The following is a 15,100-nucleotide window of genomic DNA, read 5'->3' on the forward strand; positions in this document are numbered from 1 at the left end:
CCAAGGGCGTTATATTTGTCATAATAATTCAAGGTTTATTAAATGGCTTTATGAATTTTATTGAGTAATACATAGTTCAAAGCGGGATGCTTAGGCGTAATCATTCATCAGGGTGTGTAAGCAAGGCCATGGATTTGGGGTGTATCTATTTTAATTCATTTATTATCATTGTGTGTGCAATGTGTGAGGGTGCTAATGAACACACCGCAGTGCACTGTAGCGGTCAGAAGACAGCTCTCAGGAATTGGTTTTCAGTGCCACCGTGTGAGTCAATGGTCACACTCAGGTCATCGAGCTTGGAGGCATGTGCCCTTACCCACTAGACTATCCTACCATCCTGGTTGGTTGGATTTTTAAGACCACATTTTGTCGTGTGTTCTTCTCCTCCTACATCCTACAGATGAGACAGGATCTCACTGTATTGCTCTGGCTGGCCTAGAATGAGGTACGGGGAGGTAGCTGGTCTTGAGCTGCTCTTTTCAACGCTGGGAATATTGGGCTGAAGAGATGTCACAGCGGTTAAGAGCTCTTCTGGAGGAACTAGATTTGGTTCCCTGCACCCACACGGCAGCTCTCACTCATCTGTACCTCCAGTCCCAGGAGACCCAGTGCCTGTCTGGCCTCCTCAGGCACTAGTCCAGCACACACGGTGCATACCTGTAGGCAAACACTTGCGCACATAAATAAAAATTAAAACAAACAACCCTTTTTGCTTGTTTTTCGAGGCAGGGTTTCTCTGTGTAACAGTTCTGGTTGTCCTGGAATGCCCTCTGTAGACAGGGTTGGTCTCAACTCTTAGAGATCCACCTGCCTCTGCTTCCAAAGCACTGGGATTGAAGTCGTACGCCACCACTGCCCTGCAAATAACTTTTTTTTTTTTTTTTTTTTTGGAGCTGGGGACCGAACCCAAGGCCTTGCGCTTGCTTGGCAAGTGCTCTACCACTGAGCTAAATCCCCAACCTTGCAAATAACTTTTTAATAAGTTTTTTTTTTCTCCTGGATCCATTCTGTTTACACCATCAGGCCACAAGGTTGTCACATCCGTCATCACAGTAGTTAAATTTTAATTAAGTTTTAATCATCTTTAATTATCCAGGTGTTGCCCCACCCTGCTCATCCAGCCTTCTGCCTGAGTCGATTTTGTTTCAGGACTTGCAAAGTGTGAAATTACGTAATTGAATTGAAAGGCTATTTCTGACCTGTCCTTGGTGCTTTGTAAAGCCATGGTAACGAAGTGTGGCTCTCTCCTTTGCAGCTGAACTGTCCCAAGCAATGAACAGTGGCACACTGTTGTCGAAACCATCCCCACCCTTGCCGCCCAAGAGAGGCATTCCATCAACTTCGGTCTCCAGCTCGGAGCCTGCTGCTTCAGCCACAGCTAAGACAGCAAATGATCAAAGAGAAAAAACTGTCTCTTTGTGTTTGGAACCACCGCTGACAATCCCGCCTTCGTCCCCGTCACCTCCCCTACCTACCCACATACCTCCAGAGCCTCCACGGTCCCCTCTAGTCCCTGCTAAGACTTTCCAAATGGTGCCAGAAGTTGCGTTCTCCCCTTCTTTAGATCGATTCCAGGACATTTCCCAGCAGGAAGATCAGAAAAAGGAAGTCCCCAAGAAGATACAGGACCAGAGCTTTGGGGAGTCCCATATACCCTCCAGGCTGCCCCCAGTCCCACTGCATATCCGAATTCAGCAGGCCCTTACCAGCCCCCTTCCCGTGACCCCTCCCTTGGAAGGAACTCACAGAGCCCATTCACTGCTCTTTGAGAGCAGTGACAGCTTCTCCGAGGACACTGGCACCCTGGGTCGGACCAGGTCACTTCCCATCACGATTGAAATGTTGAAAGTGTGAGTGTTTCCTCCGGTCTCTTGTTCCTGGGTAATGTAGGCAGCCCCACACAGGAAAGGTTCTTCAGACAACATGGGTAAACTCAAGTTGAGGGAATGCTTCTGCCAAGAGTCAGTTCTAGAAGCAGGGCTTTTTTAACCCTGCTGATTTCTGTAACCTTGGGGTTTTTTTTGTTTGTTTGTTTTTGTTTTTTATGGGTTTTTGTGGTGGTTTCTGTATTGACAGTACAGTTATCTGTCCATAGATATGAGCATTAACACTACTAGTTTTAGATGATTCAGATGTATCATCTAAATGTATTGCTTGATGCTGAAGAGCCACTGCTAATAGTGAGGAAGCCCTGGGTTTCACATCTCTCTCACCAGGCATAGTACTCAGCCTTTCTGGTTTTTAGCATCTCAGCTCTGAATGGGAGTAGTATCTGAAGGCTTCTGGGAAGGAAATTAGGCAAATTCTGAAATGTGTCAGTGCCTACTACGAAACAGCCTGGGATTTGACTCATGAGTACTAAAGAGCTGCTTAGGAAGAATATTAAAATTAAGACTGTGAATTTGTAAGTTACTCCAGGAATGGACTTATGTGTGCTTCATTCTTTTCCCTTGAAAAGCCTCACGATTTCTGAAAAAAAAAAAAAAAAATGTCTGTTTGTTAGTCCAGATGATGACGAGGAAGAGCAGATCTGCCCATTTGTTGAAGACATGGCATCTACCTCAGCTACTCCTAAACTACCACCGTGTCTGCAAGAGGAAGAGAAGGAGAGCGACTCAGATTCAGAGGGTCCCATTCAGTATCGAGATGAGGAGGAAGATGATGATGATGAAAGCCATCAGAGTAAGAACAGGAGGGGAAAGTACAAGGGAAAGTTGTTCTATGTGTGGTGCTGGGAACTCGGCACCACATGCTGGGCAGTCTCTGCCAATGGTTAGATTCCCCAGCAGGAGAGGAAACATATGTCCTGCTCCATGGAGTCCTCTGGCTGTTGGAGGCCAGTGTGAAGGCCTCTTCCTCCACTTTGCCTTGGTGATCAAGGCCATGAGAGGGAGCCACATTGACAGACTCATTCAGATTTATTTTATTACTTTTTTTTTTTTGGGGGGTCTTTTTTTTTCCGGAGCTGGGGACCGAACCCAGGGCCTTGCGCTTCCTAGGCAAGCGCTCTACCACTGAGCTAAATCCCCAACCCCCCATCATTCAGATTCTTGGTTTGTATTTTAGGTCTGCTCAGAGACCAGAGCTATACATTTAGTCATAGAGCCTATGCTAAGCTAAGCACAGGGCCTGGATTCAGTACCCAACACCAGAAAAACAAAGCAAAACAAAACCCTTTCACCTTGAAGATATATAAGAAATCAAGATCTAGGAAATATAAATATCTAAGAAATACAGCGAAAACTAGTATAGAGGTTACGTTGAATACATTGAAAAGTTAGGAGATACTAGAGAGCTGACTCAGCAGTTAAGAATAGTTATTACTCTTGCAGAAGACTGGGTTCGGTTCCCAGCACCCATGTTAGGTAGCTTACAATCACCTGTAACTCCAGCTCCAGGAGAGCCAATGCCTGTGCCCTCTGAGGACGCCTGCTCGCACGTGCACATACCTCCACACAGATATAAACACACACATCATGTGCACACACCTCCACACAGACATAAACACACACATCATGTGCACACACCTCCACACACAGATATAAACACACACATCATGTGCACACAGCTCCACACAGACATAAACACATACACATCATGTGCACACAGCTCCACACAGACATAAACACATACACATCATGTGCACACAGCTCCACACAGATGTAAACACACATCATGTGCACACAGCTCCACACAGACATAAACACATACACATCATGTGCATACAGCTCCACACAGATGTTAACACACACACACATCATGTGCACACAGCTCCACACAGACATAAACACATACACATCATGTGCACACAGCTCCACACAGACATAAACACATACACATCATGTGCACACAGCTCCACACAGACGTAAACACACACACATCATTGCAAACAGAATCTTAAGGAGAAAATGATGAATTTTCTTCAGTATAATGCACTTCTTGTTGAACCAAAGGAAAAACGTGTGTTCTCCTGGCTGTGGAGGCTCACGCCTGTGATCACAGCACTTGAGAAGCTACAGCAGAAGGATTGCATTAGGTGGAACATAGCTTGAACTACCAGATGAACTCGAAAACCAGAAATGGGGCTGAAGAGCTAGGCAGGCAGGCAGGCAGGGAGGGAGGAATCGGGATTGTTAGCTGCGTGAAAGCTTGTCTCAAGAACTGCACAGGAGGTAAGGTTGGGAGTTACCGGTTGATGATGTCATCCAGCTACCAAGAGGCAGAGGTGGGAAGAGGACGTGAACTCAGGAGTTCGGGAGCTGCCCAGCAACATTGTAAGAGTCTCAAGATTGTAAGATGTGTCAATATAACAGCTTTCTTCGTGTTTTAAACCAGAGGACTGTTCCAGAACAGACTAGGTTGTGTCTTCAGAAACTCTCACTAAATGAGCAAAGTGTAGAGTGCTGGTTAGGGAGGAGGTGTTCTTTACCTACCTCCGTCCATTTTGATAAAAATATCTTCAGATGCCTTACGTTGTCCGCTCCTCTGTGTTGGGTGGGTCATTGGAGCCGACTCCTGGGGGGTCTGCTCTTGACACTCTGGCCTGATCTCGGCATTTTCTCCCTGTGTAAGGTGCCCTGGCCAACAGAGTGAAGAGGAAGGACACGCTGGCGATGAAGCTGAGCAGCAGACCCAGCGAACCAGAGACCAGCCTGAGTTCTTGGCCTTGTAAAAGCAAGGAGGAGTGGAATGAAATACGGCACCAGATCGGGAACACGCTGATCCGGTAGGCCTCAGGTGTGAGGCACTCATGTGTCTCTTAAGAAAACAGTTTCTACCGTAGGACAGGTACAGTTGCATTTCCTCTAAGCTCGAGGAGTCAGCAACTACACGGATGGCGCTGGGTGGGTTCAACCATCAGACAGACAGGAGGCTTCTCAAAACTCGCTGAAGGAGTCAGGCTGGTTCCCGGCACACTCAGATTCCTGTGACTATCTGAGTGCTACCGTGGAGTGCCAGCCGCGCGTCACGCCTGTGCTGTGCTGTGCTGTGTTTTCACTTACGCACCATGGAACCGCTTCTTTTCAAAGGTAGTGTCATCAGGAAAGGAGGAGGCCGCATGCAGGGGCCTTTGCTATGTGCTCAGCGTATTTGCATGCAGGAGGAGTGTGGCAGCAGGAGTCTGCACGGCATGCACACTCCTCCCGTCTAAAAGGAGAAAAACTCTTGGCCTTCTCCCAGCAAGGTGTCCATTAATTAAGGTCCGGTCTTCTTTCCTGCCGTACACATGCAGCTTTACTTATTTTTCCTTTTGGCTTTCAAGACAGGGTTTCTCTGTGAAGCCTTAACTGTTCTGGAACTTGCTCTGTAAACCAAGCTGGCCTCAAACTCACAGAGATCCACCTATCTCTGCCTTCTGACTGCTGAGTGTACCGCCACTGCCTGGCGTACCCCTAACATATTTTTAAAGGCTTGCTTGCTTGCTTGCTTTCTTTCTTTTTATTTATTTATTTATTTATTTATTTATTTATTTATTTATTTATTTATTTATGTGCATTGATGTCATGAAGTCTGTGTGAAGGTGTCAGATCTTGGAGTTGCAGACAGTTGTAAGCTGCCATATGGAAGCTGGGATTTGAACCTGGGTCCTAAAAGAGCAGCCAGTGCTATTACCTACCAAGCCATCTCTCTTGCTCCTATATATATATATATATGTATGTATGTATGTATATATATGTATATACACATATATGTATGTATGTACACATATATATGATTATATATATGATTTATTTATTTAATGTATGTGAGTACACTGTTGCTGTCTTCAGACACACCAGAAGAAGACATCAGATCCCATTACAGATGGTTGTGAGCCACCATGTGGTTGCTGGGAATTGAACTCAGGACCTCTGGAAGAGCAGCCAGTGCTCCTAACTACTGAGCCATCTCTCCAGCCCTCTCCCATGATATTTTTAATAGCAGGGTTTTATGCTCTCAAGTCTAATTTCTGGTCTGAGGTAATATGTGATATTCAGTTGCCCTGTCTCTTTGATCTGCTTAATCTGAAGATTGTTCTTAGATGCTTTATTCTAAAGGTTCAATAATTATGTTCATGCGTGAGCGAAGAGTGTGTGTATATGTGTTGCACATAGTGTGTAATATGTTGTGCATAGTTTGTGTGGAGAGAGTGGGAGGGTGGGGTGTGCCTTGCCCATGTGTGTACATACAGAGGCCAAAGAGCAGTCACTCAGAGTCTCTTGTCGCCCTCCACCTGATTGCTTGAGGGGGAGTCTCATGCACTTGCCCATTTGGCGAGTCCGGCTGTCCAGATTGTCCCTGACCACCTCTCTCCTCCCCTCCATGCAGGGATTGCAAATGCTTGCCACCATACCAGGTTTTAACATGGGTGCTAGACCCAGTCCTCATACTTGCACAACAAGCACTTTACCTACTCAGCCATCCTCCTACCTCTGCCTCCCAAGTGCTAGGATTGAAGGTGTGAGTCAGGGTCTCATTTCGTAGTCCTGGTTAACCTAGAACTTGCCACGCAGATCAGGTTAACCTCTAACTCACAGAGTCAAGATCCACTTGACTCTGCTTCCTTAATGCTAGGATTAAAGGCACACAGTACCATGTCTGGCTATGATTCACAAAGATCTTTTCTTTTTTTTTTTTTTTTTTTCTCTCTCTCTCCAGTATAAAAGTAAGTATATGCTCATTATATTAATAGTTAGAAAATTACATGAAAAAAGAAAACCTGTGGGCCAGTGAGTTGGTTCAGTGTGTAATGGTGCTTGCCACCAAGCTAGACAACTTGAATTCAGTTCCTGGGATCCATGTAAGGGAAAGAGAGAGTCCATCCCCATGAGTTGTCTCTGACTGCCACCTGTGTGTTCTGGTCACAGTTGTACCTCCTTCCTCTCACCACACATACAGAAGCACAAATAAATGTGATGACAATTTAAAAGAGAAGTTAGCCTGGGACACACCCTTAATCCTTGTGCTCTGAAGGCAGAGGCGGGTGGGTGTCTGTTATGGTCCCAGCCAGAGCTAGAGAGAACCCCATCTCAGAAAAGGAAAGAGAGAGAAAAAGAAAATGTTAACTGCTCAGAATCTTACGTCCTATACAGTATGTTTGACAAATTTCTATTTTTTTTTTTCTGGTTGCCTCCCCCTCCCCCCAAGACAGGGTTTCTCTGTGTATCCCTGACTGTCCTGGAACTCACTTTGTACACCAGAGCTGGCCTCAAACTCAGAGATCCTCCTGCCTCTGCTTCCTGAGTGCTGGGATATAGTGTGCCATTATACCCAGTTACACATTATCTTTTCATTTCATTTTATTTTATTTTATTTTTGGAGCTGAGGACTAGCGCTTGCTAAGCTAAATCCCCAACCCCTCTTTTTATTTTATATCTCAGAGCTGAGGACCAGTCTCAGGGCCTTGCACTGGTAGGCAAGTGTTCAACCACTGAGTTAAATCCCCAACCATGGCAGACTCCTTTAAAGGGCTGAAAATAAGTATCTCAGTTGGGTGTGGTAGCATGTGTCATCTAGATCTGGCATGATAGAGCGGGAGGGTTAGAAGTTCAAGACTACCTGCAGGTACATAGGGGGTCTGAGGACAAGCTGGGACGAGCTGGGACTACAGAGGCCCCACCTCAAAAAAAAAAAAAGCCACATATAGCTTCTTCTAAATTTTGGCTTACAGTTTGTTGGCTTTTTAAAATCAGGTGTCTTGGAGCCCAGGGTGGTATTTATTACAAATGTGTGCCATATGTGCCGTGTGCCTGCTGCCCGCCCTCTGCTTTCTGCGGTGCAGGGATGGAGCACAAGCCCTCGGGCAAGCTAGGCAAATGGGCTGTCTGTGAGCTACACAGACTAAACCTCCCACGTTGGGCAGTTTATAGCTACCCATAACTCTCACTCCAGGGGATCTAATGCCTCTGGTACTCACAGAAGCCCGAAGAGAGAGAGAGAGAAAACCCTGAGTTCGTAATGTATCTAAATGCATGTAATCTAAACTGCTTGGAAGGCTGAAGCAGGAGGACCCCAAGTTTAAGGCCTGCCTCTATGTATAACAAGTTTAAGGCCAGCCTGTTCCATTTAGTTGGAATGTCTCTCAAATATATAATGAAATTAGAGATTATGTATTTCTAAAGTAAAAGAACTGGGGTAGCTCTGGGTTTCCCCTCTAACACCACCAAAATAAAAAAGATAATTGTATGAGAAGCTCTTGAGCTAGAGAGATGGCTTTCAGTACGGACTGCTCCACCAGGGGAGATGATGCCCTTTCCTGGCTTCCACAGGCACCAGGCGTGCACGTGATGCACCTGCACCATGCAGGTCAAGTGTTCAGATGTGAAATAAGACATAACAACAACAACAACAACAAAACTGTTTTGAATATTAAAACTTTTCTTTCTCACTATATCAAACTATGCCCTAGGTTAAATTTGACCTGCAGAGGATATACATGACTGCGATCTTTTTGCCTTATTTATTTATTTATTCGTTTATTTGTTTATTTATTGTTGTTTTTGTCTTTCTGAGATGGGGTTTCTCTGTGTACCTTGGCTCCTAGAACTCCCTCTGTAGACCAGGTTACATAAACTCACAGTTCTGCCTGTCTCTGACTCTGAGTGCTGGAATTAAAGGTGCAAGCCACCACTGTGCAGCGTTTTTTTTTAAAAATCATAACAGTTTTCCTTATTACCATATAGCCTGTCTGTCTATCTGTTTGATTGAGACATGGTCTTACTGTGTAGCCCTGGCTATCCTGGAAGTTGCTATATAGACCAGACTGGCCTCAAACTTTAAGGTATCCACCTGCCTCTGCTTCCTGAATGCTGAGATTAAAGGCTTGCACCACTACCAGCAACCGAATACTTAGTCGCTATCCTTATTACTAACGATCATGTGTTAGCCCACTGAACTGATAGAATTAATTAATTGAGTTATAACCCTGTTGGATGGTGCTTATCTCTGGTGTTTGCTACTCTGCTGATTCTAGTCAGTGGTTCTCACATTTAAGCATTCATTTGGCAGGCTTAACTTACCTGTCAGGCTTGTTTAAAAAGCAAATTGTTGAGTTACACCCTGAATTTTTGCTCTAGGGTGGGGCATGGTTCGAAATTCTTGTTCACAGTACTGAACCTGGGGCCAGTTTGAAAGCCAGGAGTCTGTTAGTTTCCATAGTGTCCTCAGTTCAAATATCTTTGGGATTATAGTGTGAACTCTTTTGTGACTATTTCATGAAAGTTTCATACGGTGGCCTAAGCTGTCCTGGAACTTACTAGCTGAAGCTGGCCTTGAACCTATGGCAATCTTCCTGCCTCAGCTTCCATGCTGGGACTTACAGGTGTCAGTGACTGTGTCCAGCACTGCAGTCCTTCCCCACCTCTACCTTCACTATGTCAGAAAATGTAGAATGACCAGTCTGTTCCTGGTCAGATGTAACCTTTCCTTGAAATAGCTGCCCTTCCTGGAAAAACCCTCTTCACTTCCTGTCTGTCCATGTAAAGGTCAGTTGTTCCTGTTACCATATTCCCAGCACTGCAGCCAGATGCCATGATGCATGCTGGGATCCCATACTCAGGAGGTGGGGGCAAGATGATGACCACTCAGATCTACAGTGGGAAACTGTGTTTCCAGAAAATAAAATATCATATGTATACTATGATTTTATTTTAAAAACATTCAGCATGGTCAAGTGTGGTGGTGTGACCTTTAATCCCAGCACTTGGAAGGCAGAGAGGTAAATGGATCGCTTTGCATTTGAGACTAGCCTGGTCTACATAGTGAGTTTTAAGACAACCAGGGGTGCACAGTGAGATCCTGTCTCAAAACAAAAATGTGTTCAGCATCCCTAATAATCAGAGAAACAGAAGCCAGAAGAGACAAAGCACAGGAGTTAGCAAGGGAGTGAAGCAACTGGAGCCTTACAGCGTTTGATGGAAATGCAGGATGTACAGCCTATGTGCAGAACACTATGGAGGCTCCTCAAAAAGTTAAGCCAGCTATGATGGTGCATCCCTGAAATCCCAGTGGTTTAAGAAGTAGAGTGAATTTGAGAGAAGCCTAGGCTGTGTAGTAAAACACTAACAAAACAAAAATTAAAAGTAGCTGACTGGGATTTAGGAGGATGACCTCATTAAAATGTTTTCTCTGAAAGCATGAGGATCAGAGTTCAAATCCCCTGAGCCCATTAAAAGGCAGGCGTGCAGACATACATCTGTGACTTCAAGCACTTTATGAGGGCAAAGATGAGGTCCCTGGAGCTACTAACCAGCCACTGTGGCTAAACATATGAGCTTCGTGTTCAATGAGAGATCCTACTTCAGTAAAGTTCCAGCTAAGGAAGCCACCAAGGACCTCTGGCCTCTGCATGTACACACATGCACCTGCTCGACGCTTGCATGCAAGTGTGTTTGAAAAGAGAGTGCTTAAGCGCACACACAACCACCCCACCCCTCGACTCTCTCTGAGGCAGTATCGCTCCTTCAACCTTCCTTCTAGCTTGGGCGTAGGCTAGACTCAGTAATCCTCCTGTCTCTGCTCTTTTCAACCATCCCCTCCTCAATTTGTTGCATGACTGCTAGGATCTCAATTCTGGTGCTCACACTTACCCATCAAGGATTCTTTTTGTTTGTTTTGAAGACTTTTTTATGTGTGTGGGTGTTTGAGGGCGTGTATCCCTCATGTGTAGTTCCCGAGCAGTTCAGAAGAGGGCGTCTGTGAGCTGTCGTGTGTGCTGGGATGGAGCCCAGGTTCTCCAGGAAAACAGCCTGTGCTTCCATTGTGGAGCTACCACCATAAACATACCTCTCTGTTTCGGGAACAGGATCTTGGAATCCTGAGCCTCTACCCTTAGGTGCTGGCCTCATAGCTGTGAGCCATTCCATTCAACATAATACGGTGTTTCTCAGTTCTTTCACTGTCACATTGGTTTCATGATAAACAAGCCACCAAAGTATATGTTAGGGCTGGAGAGATGGCTCAGTGGTTAGGAGCACTGCTCTTCCAGGGGTCCTGAGTTCAATTCCCAGCAACCACATGGTGGCTCACAACCATCTGTAATGGGATCTGATGTCCTCTTCTGGCGTGTCTAAGGACAGCGACAGTGTACTCTCCTTGAAATAAATTAATTAACCTAATAATTCTAAAAAAAAAGAAAAAGACATTTTGAGTTGTTAATACATCAATGTAAATCTTGCACTTGCTTCCCCAAAAACCCAAAACCTCTCAAATTCTTAGAACCAATGTTAGAGCCCTTGTGTGTCTCTGTTGTAGGCGGCTGAGTCAAAGGCCAACAGCAGAAGAACTGGAGCAACGGAACATCCTACAGCGTGAGTCGAGCACAATGAAGCCCAGGCCTTTGTGCACCATGAATTCAGTTTGCATTAGGGCAGAAGTGTTTGCGAAAAGGGCCAAGGAGAGTCAGTGTCTGCTTGGGAAGCCAAGCTTCCTAGGAAGATGTCACGTGGTATTGTTAGTGCACTGTGTGTGGCATGCCAGAAATTTTGTTCAAATGTTGTCATAGCACCCTGGGTCTGTGTTGGCATTTGTCAGTGACAGTATGTGCAGGCTTGGCCCATGCTTTCTCTGTCCAGGGAACTAAGGTAATGGCTGAACTGATGGACAGGGCATTGCTGTTCCTGGTGGAGTCTCAGGCTCGGAACAATCCTTGAGCCATGGCTTCCCTTCTACTTTTACTCCTTGACTTGTGTTTCTGTAGCCACCAAAGAGGAGCATGTGTCTAACTTTCTGTCCCTGTGCATAGTTAACTTCCTGCGTAGTGTTCTGAGCCAAGGTTTCACCAGAGCGTTGAGTTAAAACCTGTGCTCTGGGGCCCCTTCCCGAGGACACATGGTAACCCCAACTCCCAGTCCACCTGACCTCTGCAGGCTCCTCTGCTCGTCTCCATCCCAGATAAAATCACCAGAATAGCCCAGCCCAGCCTTTCCACTGTCACTCCCTTCTGTCTTCCCACCCCAAGCCACCTCAGTCCCTCCTCACAGCACGGGCTCCTCCCATCCTTTGTTCTCAGCACCTACACCCCTGTACCCCTGCACCCCTGGAGACTCTCTGTGCTCATCATACCTTGGAAATACCGACCTCAGTGAGGAACCTGAGCTGGGAATTGAACTCGGGTTCTAGAACAAGTGCACTGAGCTTGCTGTCTCCTGAAAACTTCCTGTTCAAGAGCACTATAATCAATATTAAAGTATTTTCAGCTCTGTAGATCTTTAACCACAGGGAAGCCTTTAGGTAGCTGGAAAGTGTTTACAAATGTAAAAGCCTATCCTTGGCTCGAGGGCCCGCGCTCCTGGTGTGCTATCTCCTATCTTGCTCTTTGGTTTGTATATTCAATTATACCGTGGACAGGAAAAGGTTCCTTTTGTGTGTGTGTGTGTGTGTGTGTGTGTGTGTGTGTGTGTGTGTGTGTGTGTGTGTGTGTGTTTGGCTTTTAGTTTTGAAACACATTGTTTCTTTGTGTAGCCGTGGCCATCCTGGAACTGTGACTAAAGTCACAGAGATCTGCCTGCCTCTGCTTCCTCATGGTGGAATTAAAGGTATATGCCGGGGTTGGGGATTTAGCTCAGCGGTAGAGTGCTTGCCTAGGAAGTGCAAGGCCCTGGGTTCGGTCCCCAGCTCCGAAAAAAAGAACCAAAAATAAATAAATAAATAAATAAAGGTATATGCCACCACTACCTGGGCAGGAAAGGTTCTTGATCGCCATTCACAGATGGAGTGGTTCAGTTGGTTCTAAAAATACGTGTATTATAATTACTAAAATGTTTGCTGTGCAAATTTTCATTTTGAAGTAATGTCCTTTGTTTCTGTCAACTGAAGCTAAAAATGAAGCTGATCGCCAAGCAGAGAAACGGGAAATTAAACGTCGACTCACTAGAAAGGTACGGTGGGTGTCCTTGGGTTTGATGATCTGTGTGATTGGAACGAATGAGTCTGACTTGTGCCCCAGACTAATATGACAGTAAGCCATGGACATGACAACCCCACCACCTTCACAGGAGTGGCATCTGTTGGTTTGGTTTTAATATTTGGGAGAAACGGCTGTGACATTTTACATTTAAACCAGGAGCTCTGAACTTATGAGCTGTCTCGTCTGAGGTGTCTTTATTTTTGACTAAAAATTCAGTTGCCATGTAGGAGCAATAATAGGAGAATTGTGTAGTGTTCCGTTTTGCAATGTAAACTGGTTGGTTGTTAATCAAGAAAATAGCTGAAATAGTCCTGAGACCTGAGAAATAGGAAGAGACGTGATTTTCTCTGTGGTCTAGGTCAGTCAGGAGAGGCCTTGGTCTGTACTGCGCCATGTTGGTGCTGGAGCCTCTCTTCTCTTCTCCACTCCACCCCTCATTTGTGATTGCGTCTGCAAATGCTGATTTCTCTCCTAGCGCTTGATGATACTTCTTAAAAATCATAAGAATTGTCAGGCATAATGCCACAGCACCTTTAGTCCCAGCACTTCAGAGGCAGAAGCAGGTAGATCTCGAGTTCAAGGCCAGCCTGGTCTGCAGAGTGAGTTCCAGGACAGTCAGGGATAAACTGTCTCGAAAAACAAACAAAAAATTTAAAAAACAATAATAATAAATCTTAAAATAAAAATAGAGTTCCCAGAGTAGTGAAATTGTGGCTAGTCTATGTTTCCCTCTCCAGGAATGGAGGAATTACCCTTGCTGTCTAGAGGGTATTCCTGGGTCTCCGGCCTTTCATTATTTAAGGTTACCTAATTGTACAGCCTTAAATCATAAATTCATGGGGCTTGAGAGATGGCTCAGTAGTTAGAAACATTGGCTGCTCTTCCAGAGGTCCTGAGTTCAATTCCCAGCAACCATCTTTAACAGGATCTGATGCCCTCTTCTGACATTCAGGCATATATGCAAATAAAACACTCATACATATAAATCTTTAGGGGAAAAAAAACTCATAATTTCCCACAAAATCTGCTCTTTAGGCAGCATTGACCAGGTATCTCCTGGGAACTCCTCAGAGCTATGGAGTGGCACAAGGGTGTCAAGGATGCTGAACACATGCTTCGTGCTGAGTTCTATCCTAACAGCATCTACCGTGTAACCGCATCCTCAGATCTTGGAGCACATATTAGTTTGTAAAACATGGGGCATGGCAATGGTTCTGTACAGTGAAATGAGTTAAAACTAAAGCCTAAACCCTTACAATGTTCTCATACATTTTTATCTATTTTGTGTGGATGGAGTGTTTTGTAATATGGCAGTCATATTGAGGTCAGAGGACAACAGCTTGTGGATACCAGTTGTCTTTTCACTCAGTGAGTCCCTGGGATTAATAAGCCCATCAGACTTGGTGACAAATGCTCTTCTTTTTTTTTTTTTTTTTTTTTTTCCTTTTTTTTTTTTTTTTTGAGCTGGGGACCGAACCCAGGGCCTTGCGTTTGCTTTTTAAGCTCTACCCCTGAGCTAAATCCCCAACCCGACAAATGCTCTTCTTATCCTGGCTTCCCTTGACACCCCAAAATGACACCTCACGAATCCCTGGGGAGTTTTAGAGAGGACGGGACTCAGGCTGGTATAGTCACAGTTTCCTAGGTACTCTGGGTGTGGTGACTCTGGCCTGTCCTTCTCGCTCTGGACAGTTGAGTCAGCAGGAAGATGACTGTAAGTTTCAGGATAGCATGAGCTAGCCCTATCTCAGAAGAAAACAGGCTCCTTAGGTAACTGTCAGTGCTCAGTGAATAGGAAAGCAATTTGAACTCATGATTGGCCGTCTCTTTCAGCTCAGCCAAAGGCCAACTGTGGCTGAACTACTTGCCAGGAAGATCCTGAGGTTTAATGAGTATGTGGAGGTGACAGACGCTCAGGACTATGACCGGCGAGCAGATAAACCATGGACCAAACTGACTCCTGCTGACAAGGTAACTCAGATGCTCACGTGTTCCCTGAAATTCTCCCTGTTACTTTGAGATGGAAATAAAATACTTTTAAAAAACATTTATTTTATGTGTACAAATGTATATCTGTGCAGAGAGGCCAGAAGAGGGCATCTGATGGTCTGGAACTGAGTTCTAGGCAGTTGTGAGCCATCTTGTGGATGCCTGAAACTAAACCTGGGTCGTCTGGAAGAGCATCCAGTGCTTACCTGCCAAGCCGTCTCTCCA

At 45.3% G+C, this 15,100-nt stretch overlaps 1 protein-coding gene across 1 annotated transcript in view; it reads left to right on the forward strand.

Moving 5' to 3' along the window:
• Phactr4 (phosphatase and actin regulator 4) overlaps window positions 1-15,100 on the forward strand; it is an 81,101-nt gene that overhangs the window by 60,962 nt on the left and 5,039 nt on the right. Inside the window, exons 7-12 of the mRNA XM_032893465.1 lie at window positions 1,256-1,850; window positions 2,504-2,682; window positions 4,573-4,726; window positions 11,233-11,288; window positions 12,796-12,857; window positions 14,720-14,857. Of these exons, the coding sequence (XP_032749356.1) occupies window positions 1,256-1,850; window positions 2,504-2,682; window positions 4,573-4,726; window positions 11,233-11,288; window positions 12,796-12,857; window positions 14,720-14,857 (1,184 nt within the window). The remainder of the gene's footprint in view (window positions 1-1,255; window positions 1,851-2,503; window positions 2,683-4,572; window positions 4,727-11,232; window positions 11,289-12,795; window positions 12,858-14,719; window positions 14,858-15,100) is intronic.

Source organism: Rattus rattus, chromosome 1, assembly GCF_011064425.1.
Source record: "Rattus rattus isolate New Zealand chromosome 1, Rrattus_CSIRO_v1, whole genome shotgun sequence".
NCBI classification, from domain to species: domain Eukaryota; kingdom Metazoa; phylum Chordata; class Mammalia; order Rodentia; family Muridae; genus Rattus; species Rattus rattus.